At 34.8% G+C, this 8,706-nt stretch overlaps 1 protein-coding gene across 1 annotated transcript; it reads right to left on the reverse strand.

Annotated features, from left to right (window-relative positions):
* Positions 1-950: 950 nt before the first annotated feature.
* LOC116025580 (L-ascorbate oxidase homolog) lies at positions 951-5,147 on the reverse strand. Its single transcript, XM_031266850.1, has 8 exons — positions 4,807-5,147; positions 4,503-4,612; positions 3,071-3,341; positions 2,732-2,834; positions 2,241-2,586; positions 1,782-2,147; positions 1,614-1,692; positions 951-1,522 (listed from the first exon to the last, which is right to left on the reverse strand). The coding sequence occupies exons 1-8, from the start codon at positions 4,942-4,944 to the stop codon at positions 1,310-1,312; spliced, it is 1,626 nt and encodes a 541-aa protein (XP_031122710.1). The 5' UTR covers positions 4,945-5,147; the 3' UTR covers positions 951-1,309.
* Between the last annotated feature and the right edge of the window lie 3,559 nt (positions 5,148-8,706).

Consider the following 8,706-nt stretch of genomic DNA (forward strand, 5'->3'; position numbering starts at 1 on the left):
TGACAGTGTAATTGGGTACCCGACCCGGAACCGTCAAACTACCCAAGACACCTCACTCCTCAGCATCAATGCGCAACGGTCCAACTCCTCAGCATTGATGGCCAACGTTCAGCTCCTCAGCATTGATGACAGACGTTCAGCTCCTCAGCATTCAACACCTCGGGTATTGATGTCCAACGGTCACTGAACTGAAAGGAATAAAGAGGCTCACAACCACATAGTGTGGGGGGCTTCTGACACTTCTTACATTTCTTACGAGACAGAACACTATTGTACACTGAGCACTGCACTCAAACACTACACTCAATATTGTATTCAAATACTTGATAACACTCAATAATACTCAAATAATATACCGGTAACGCATTATTACCGTCAATCCCCTTGTTCTCAAGCAATTAAAATTAATCAAATTTTACACTTCTTATTCGATTTCATAGTCTCAATAATTACTTCATTTACATTTTAGTTCATTAATTATTGTTTCAATTTATCATTCCATTCAACAATTTTACCCAATGACATCATTTGATTTTCTGGTCAACATTTTTACCCAATTATATGAGATCCTGACATCATTTGATTTTCGTATGCACAAACTGGGCATTTGGCCAAAGACCTTGTGGTCTAGTGACACCCGGTGTCTCAGTTTACACTCTCACATGGATTCGAGCGAATTCGAGCCAACTGTTGACTATTTATGCTTCAGTGGTTGAGAAAGTAGTTATAAACATATACTACATTATAATAGAGTCAGTAGTACTAAAAAAAAATTAAAAAAAATTAGGGCATTTGAATTTGTTTTATATTTGGTCCTAACATAATGTTATTATTTTGCAATTTGCATATACATTTCTTGGTTTTACCCTTTCATGGCAGAAGATTTTATAGATGCATGTTGAGGACAATATAATCTTCATCAGTTCACTTCACTTCAAATGTAAGAAGGATTAGAAGCAGTAACAAATAAACTTTTATTTGTTGTAATAAAATAGTAATTATAGTCGGATCAAAAACTGAAACAATGAAGAAACAACAAATACAATGTTGGGTAGAAACTTGAAAGAAAGAATGTGACCTTGAGATGAGGTCATCAACCATACAAGTAAATCAAACATCATCCTAAGCACTGGCCTGGTGCTGAAATAGCACACACCAACAAAATCCCACGATAAATAAACTCTTCTTTTGCCTAAACTATGCCACAGTGACTACACTCATTCATAATTTTATACCTCAGCCAGCCAGGTCAAGGTGAGAGCTTGCCTTTTTCCTAACTAGCTAGCCAGCCATGGAACAACACCTGAGCTCAAAGTGGCCGTTTGTGGTGACCAACTGCTCTGCCGCATAGAAGGGCATTTATGGGAATTGGATACTCGTCTCTCAACGAGGTCGAAGTGGTGTAAACCCTCAAGTAGAACTGCTGTCCAAGGTATTGTCGTGCCCAGAACTCGGACCTCACATTCCACATTCCTACGTTGTCAAGTGCAACGTAAATTGCAGTCCATGACTTTGGGTACACCTGCAATTTTGAATTTCCAAAACCATTAGATTCTGAAATTTCGCCCTGTATTGTGGATTATCTAATCAAGGAATCTCAGATTCATCTTTACCTGAGTGGTAGACCGTGCAACAGCATCGCGAAGATTGTACTGGTTCCTGCTATCCGCTGTCCACTGTCCCCCATCCATTCTGAATTTCAATGTCAGAATTAATTGTAACACATTAGTCACTGGCAAATTGATGAATAAAGAGTTGTTGGTTTGATTTGTTAAGCTTACCCGACAACCCAGAATTGATATCCATTAATATGATAGCTCTGAACAATGTCTTCGTCATTCTGAAACACAATTTCTATAAATGTCCTATAGTCTGCACCCATGACAGAAGTATCAAGGTAAACACCCCCACCGGTGGGGGCAGATGAAATACTTCCCACACGGAAAACTCCTCCAATGTTGAAGTAATCAGCGAGCTTAAGTGGAGTATCAGCAGGCACAAATGAAACACTGTTGAGAGCATATCTCTGCTTGCCATTCACTTGGCCAGCAGAGCTCGCAACCCTGATGGTCTTGGTGGTGTTTATCATACCATAATGATATGAACCTTGTGGGTTAGGCCTTGGTCCACTAGCTGTAAGATTGGTCCTAAGGATATACAATTGGAAATGCATCAAAAAATGGAATACAATTGAAAATGGATCGGAAGCACTTCATTAAATACATAATTCAAGTACCTACCTGATGGCACGGGCCTGGTTAATAGACCAGTCAATCTGAATGGTTGGTCCACCAGGAGGGGGGCCAGAGACAGGGCGGTTGGAGTTGCTGTAATGAAGAACAGCAGTTGTAGTCAGGATCTTAGTAGAGAAACGGGAGGAAGCAACTATGTAGTAATCCTGAGGGGTCTGATCAGCAGTAAACAGAACAGAGTATGATTGCCCAACATGAACATCAAGGGAGGAGAAAGTAGTTTGCATGGTGTGTGTTCCCTCCACTTCAACCAATTTCATCTTGTGTCCCTGGATGCGGAAATTGAGGGAATTTTGCAGCCCAACATTGGAAATTCTGAGCCGATATGTTTTTCCTGTCACACATTTCAAGTCAGAGAGCAGAATATGAAATTGTCGTCACTTAATCATTCATTCATACATGAAAAGTAAGTTAAGACACAGGTTTCATCAGATGCAGGCTGAAAACATTTCAAAGTTGCTCTGGCATTGTAATCTCACCTGGTTCAACAGTGAATGAAGCACCACTAGGGCCACGCCCATTGATGAGGATTCCATCAGGGAATGGTAATTTATGGCCTCTATCCAGAATTTTTTTCAAATCCTGTATTAACAGGCAGCAGATCATTTATTTGATAGAAACAATACAAGTATAAATGTTAAATGTATAATGCAAGTGACAAAACCAAAAATGACTTTTCTGTTTGTCGCACTTTAGTTGTGGCTAATGAACAGTTTTAATTGGGCAGTGCTCACAGCAACACTTGATATACTCAAAGCAGTGACTCATGCAATTTAAGGAAAAGGCTTAGCAGTGTATGAAGAGACTAGTGAAGATACCGTGTGATTTTTCTGGTACCAATCTCCAATTAGTACAGTCCAGTCACCAGCAGGCTCATCGAAAGGGACAGGGATTAGGGGCCTGCTAAGAATCCTGATGCCTCCAAAGCCACCAGCTGCTTTGTGGAAGGCAAGAGAGGGAAAGTAATAGAAGCTCCCAATTTGATCTTTCACTTGAAGAATATAAGTGAAGTTTTTTCCTGGAGGAATTGGGCATGTTGTTCCATAAACTCCATCTTCATATGAATTCCTCCTATTCTGAACCCCATTCCTGTAATTTTCTTAAAAGGTCATGCATGAAATCTAAACAAGTTCTTACTACAGAATTTTACTCCATCTGTCCCTTGGTCCCACTTTCATTTTCCTATCCACATTTTTACTGATCAGTTAAAACACACACACACAGACATATATATAACAGGTGGGTAAATTACACAACTTATAAGAGTCAGTACTAAAGTATTGGCCAATTTTGTCCCATGATGACCCCAATAAGTCGTCATATGTTAGAGAATGTCACTCACAAAGATTTTGTTAGTAAATCTATATCCTCACATAGTAATGTTTTCAAGGACAAAAATGCAATCTTCAGTTATACTGCTTCCTTTCTTTATGATGGGACAAGGGGAGTGGGCCCCAGAATAAAGTTTCCAATAAACATGCACATGAGTTGTTTAATGAAACCTTCCTCCGTTCCTTGTATCAAATTATGTATTTTGCTTAGAAGAAAAGGCACGCTTTGAGTCTGGGACCAAAAGGAAAATTATTGTATCACTCATTATCAATGTAATAACTTTTTTTCAAGGCACGGGTTCACAAACACATCCTTAGCAAACTTTTAACTGTATCCCGTGAACATGACTATAATAAACTCTAGATCTGATATTTACAAATCAGCATTACAAGTGGGCAACTCATAGGACTATTGTTAATGCAAAACTTGTCCTTAATTATTCTAGAAATCTTCAACACTACTACACACATAGTTCACCTTTAAAATTTCTTTTAAGCCTTTATTTTTATTTTTTGTAATGCTTTGTATAATCACACAAGAATTTCTGAAAAACTCCCCCACCAACATAAAGTATTTGGAATTGCTTGAATGCTTTGCTGACAATGTGAAAATGGTAAATGGGTACTGTCCGGAGCCATGTGATGATCTGTTTCTAGTACATAAAATAAAATAAATTTATTTGAATCTATTTTGATAACACTTGAGATCCTTAACAAACTTAGTCAACTGTACTGTACTTACTGCCTAGCTTATGCTTCTGCTATGTTGAAGAAATGCATTATTAATCAAGGAGGGATCCATCAGATCTGAAGGTGTTTAATTAATGATAGTAATGACACTTGAGAATTTTAGAGTGGCCGGCCAAGACCAACAATATAATTAGAAGAAGAAAGCTGGATGAGTGTTTAAAAGGCTTACCAAGAAATAAGAAAAGGCTCATCCAAGCTGTTGAACACATTGATATACAGATTGTCATTGGTGACACTGTGAATGTCTGGGCCTGGGAATTGCCCATTAATCAAAATACCCTGCAAATAAGCCAGCAAAAAGAAGTCATTTTTTATTGTAAAATGCAGCATCAGTAATACAATTCTGTGAATTGGGTGGCATGAGATATCAAGATCCCAGAAGAAGAAGAAGACAGATCGATCCATAAAACCTTATGGCTGGGCTAGCTGATCCGGTAAATGAAAACAAAACGAAAATTAAAGCAAATAAGTACCTGCTGCGGTTTGCCAAGGGGGTAGATAGTGCCATAGGTAACGTTCCAAGAAAAGAATCTGTAGGGGCTCTCTGCTTTAGCAGTCGCAAACAACAGCAGCAGTAGCGCGAAGGGCACCGCCATCTTTAGCGGCGACATGGCGAAATTGTAAAGCAAAGAGGCTATGTAGTCTATATATATATATATATATATATAAATAAAGCTGAGAGAGACAGTAAATAAGAAAGCAGAGAAAGAGAGAAGGGATTTAAAAGAAGATTTTGGGGGAGGAGGTGGTGATTCTGGAAGTTGCGGTGTACAGTGGCAATAGTATAACTACAGCTACTACTACTGTTACGAATGAAGGAGGGAAATAAAAGCGGAGAAGTAAGGGAAAGGTATGGCATATTTAAAGTGCGATACAGCCACCATTTACTCCTCCTCTCCTGCTAAAAAAATTAAATCTTGTGGGGACACCCATCCATCCAATTATAGATAGCGGCAAAATATATCTTCCACGCCTCAGTTTATACTATATAAAAAAATATAAATATAGTTACGTAATCTATTATTCATATATTTTAAATTCTTTTACAAAATTTAATTTAATCCCATTAGTAAAGTTGGAATTGCAAATCCGAGGATGTAGATTTGCAGGGGAGCCAGTCAATTAATTCCAGTCTAGTGTAATATACATACATACATAATTGACTCAGAAGACTTGTGGAGTCTGCAAAGTAACGTAACAATTGTGGGAAGGAGTTAATTTCGCCTTAATTGTCAATTTTGGTCTTCTTGTCAAAGGGCAAGGACATATGTAATGTCATCATCCACCTACTGTCTATTGCATGCATATTGGGTAAAAGGGTAATATGAGAATATCAACCAAAAAAAAAAAAGGCAATAGAAAAGAGAGAAAGCTAAGGGAAAGTGGAAGAGTCGTGTGAAATAGCTAATGGTGGGGGGATGGAGCTGGACTTGGTAAGATAGCACATGCAAACACGGTGCATTCCTCGTGAAGTAGTTGCGCCGCTTCTCCATTTATACCCTCCTCTCCCTCTTCTACATTATTGTGGGCTAATAGAGTGACAGTGAACTGAAACAACCTCTGATTGCTAAAATTAAATAAAAATTATACTTATAATTATAATAATAATTATAGTTAAACGATTTGTCGATTATATCATAATTATTACTTTGATTATCAATTATTGATTCATCTAAAATAAATCTTTTTAATTATTTTAAATTTACTTAATTGAAATTTGTTGGATGCATAAATTAAGAAAATTTTCACAAAACTAGTATACATTTTAGATGAATTAATAATCGATAATCAAAGTGAAAATTATAACATTGTCAATCAATTGTTTTGGATACTATCTTGAAAAAAATGCTCTTTTCCCCTTATGATTTGAGTTCTACTATATGTCATCTCAAATCTTGTCTCCTCAAATTTACTCTCTGAAATGGTTGGCGCTAATAGGTTATTTGCTTCATGTGGGCCCGTAAAAGTGTTTATATCCAAATTTTAATTGTGGTAGTAAAAATCGATTCTAGAGAATGTGAGTAAATATTCTATTTTCATTATGATTGTCTCCTCTAAACTTTTTCCATATGAGATGAATTTCCTTTATTGGGTGCCAATAATTGACTGATCTCGCCATAAATTAAAAATGAATAAATGTAACAACTAATAAGCAGTCGTTATACCGTGGACCATGCACTATGGCTGATACTGCAGTTGTGTTGAAAGGAAACTGCAGTTGCGCGGAACAAAGGTCGTTTCATCCGTCTGGAACTGCAATTGTGTTGAACGGATGAAACGACCTCTGTTATGCGCAACTGCAGTTCCCTTTCAACACAACTACAGTATGTATCCGTTTAACACAACTGCAGTATCAACCATGACCATGGTCCAGAGTATAATTTGCGCTAATAAGATAACGTCACCTTAGGAAGAAAAGTCTTTAGGGAATTGAAAATATATGAGGATTTGTAACATTATTCTATTGTCTATTATTTTATCTTTGTGAAATATTAATTATTATGTTCAAATATAACAAGTGGAATTTCAAAAATAGGTAATTAAAGTATATTTTTGTTTTTAGATGAATGACTTAAAAATTATAAAATTGTATTCCAATTATTTAATCCTAGTTGCATTCATCAAATCAAAGCATCATCATCATGACTTAAAAGGAAAATGGTTGCTTCTCACTAGTCACTTCTCAGCATGATGAATTCAGTTTATGGTGGTGTCATCTCATTAGAAGACCCCTTATTCCGGCTCTATATATCATCTTCAAATCAATTTTGTTCAAAGATTACTGGGGGGGTCTAAATTACAAATAATCCCACCAAAACTAAATCACATAGTAGGAGCACAAAAAGCAGAATAAAGTAAGAATTATATTAATTGTAGCAGGCATGTCGGAAACCCACTAATTAAGTCATTCATACCCGCCCGGCCTGTGGGAACCTCACCACCGACACTCTCATCCTCTTTGTTTTTTATTTTTGTTTCGTTATGCGAACACATAATGTATATTCCTTTGAAGCAAACACAAGTAAACTTCCAATTATTTTAATACTTCGAACCACATAAAAATCAACATTATCAATCTAAGAAAATAGGAAAATGCTGGAATAGACAATTTTTATTTGAGATAGCTAGCGTTATTATTATTATTATTTTAATTACTCAATCAATTACAAAAATAAAGAAAATATAACTAAGATTTTAAAATGATTAGACACGGCAATAGTTTGAAATGCAACAAAATATCATTAATATCAATCTAAATAAATGAAAATTGTTTAAAGACTATCATGTTGGACAAATTAAACATCGTTTTGAAATGATATTTCTAATATTTTTTTTATGAGTGCACAATCAATCAATCACAATATACTATTTTAAATAACTTGATTATCGAAATAACATGTATTACTACTCATAATTGAACACTCGCAAAGGGGTTAAGAAGTAACAAAATATAAATTATACTCCTTCGATTTTTAAAAGGTTGTCTAATTTAATTTTACATATAAGTAAATGTGATCAATATTTTAATATAAAATTTTAGTTATACTACTGAAAATTTACTAATTTCTATCAATGAATAAGAAAAATAGATGAAAAATAAAAAAAATATTGCACCTGAATGTTTCTGTTGTAATTATTGATACAATTAAAGTTGTACAATTAAAGTATACACCTACGTTGCTTTCAAAAAAAAAAAAAAAGTATACACCTACGTCTTATCCAACCAAAAATTTCAACCATTTTAAAACTAAGGTAGTCCGTATTATTGATCACTTTGACGGGTGATTCATAATATCAATAAACAATTACATGATCCATCGGTCGTAGCGTAGTGATTTGTTGCATTACTAAAGACAGTAGTGTAGGAGTTCGAATCCCACTGAAAACATAAGTGAAAACTAGAGTTTGATTGATTGTCCGATTAGCCATTTACATATGCAATGACTCTATTTCTAATTGTATTGCGGATAATAAAATAGTTAATCGATAATTAAAATGACAATAAAATATTACTATCCATCTTCTTCTTCTTCTTTTTATTTTATTTTATTTTATTTTTATTTTAATTAAGGGTATAGTACTCGAGGGAATATAATAACTTTCATTTTTTTCTAACTTCCTTTATTCTTTAGTTGCAAAAAAATAAGTTTATATTAATCACTTATTGAATCAATTATATAAAAAAAAAAAATGTATCTTAGGTTATTATTAGTTAGATCAAAGTATCTTATTACTGCACGATATACGATATCATACTAGCATTTCAATTAGTGTGTGTAAATATATATATATATATATATATATATATATATATATATATATATATATATATATATATATATATATATATATATATATATATATATATATAT

This window comes from Ipomoea triloba, chromosome 7, assembly GCF_003576645.1.
Source record: "Ipomoea triloba cultivar NCNSP0323 chromosome 7, ASM357664v1".
NCBI classification, from domain to species: domain Eukaryota; kingdom Viridiplantae; phylum Streptophyta; class Magnoliopsida; order Solanales; family Convolvulaceae; genus Ipomoea; species Ipomoea triloba.

Bases quoted from the DNA above. Each gene is read 5' to 3' on its own strand.
- LOC116025580 (XM_031266850.1), bottom strand. From the start codon at position 4,944: ATGTCGCCGCTAAAGATGGCGGTGCCCTTCGCGCTACTGCTGCTGTTG. The intron at 2,835-3,070 runs GTATCTTCACTA...CTGTTAATACAG, and splicing joins GGTACCAGAAAAATCACACG to GATTTGAAAAAAATTCTGGA. The intron at 2,148-2,240 runs GTAGGTACTTGA...GTATATCCTTAG, and splicing joins AACCAGGCCCGTGCCATCAG to GACCAATCTTACAGCTAGTG.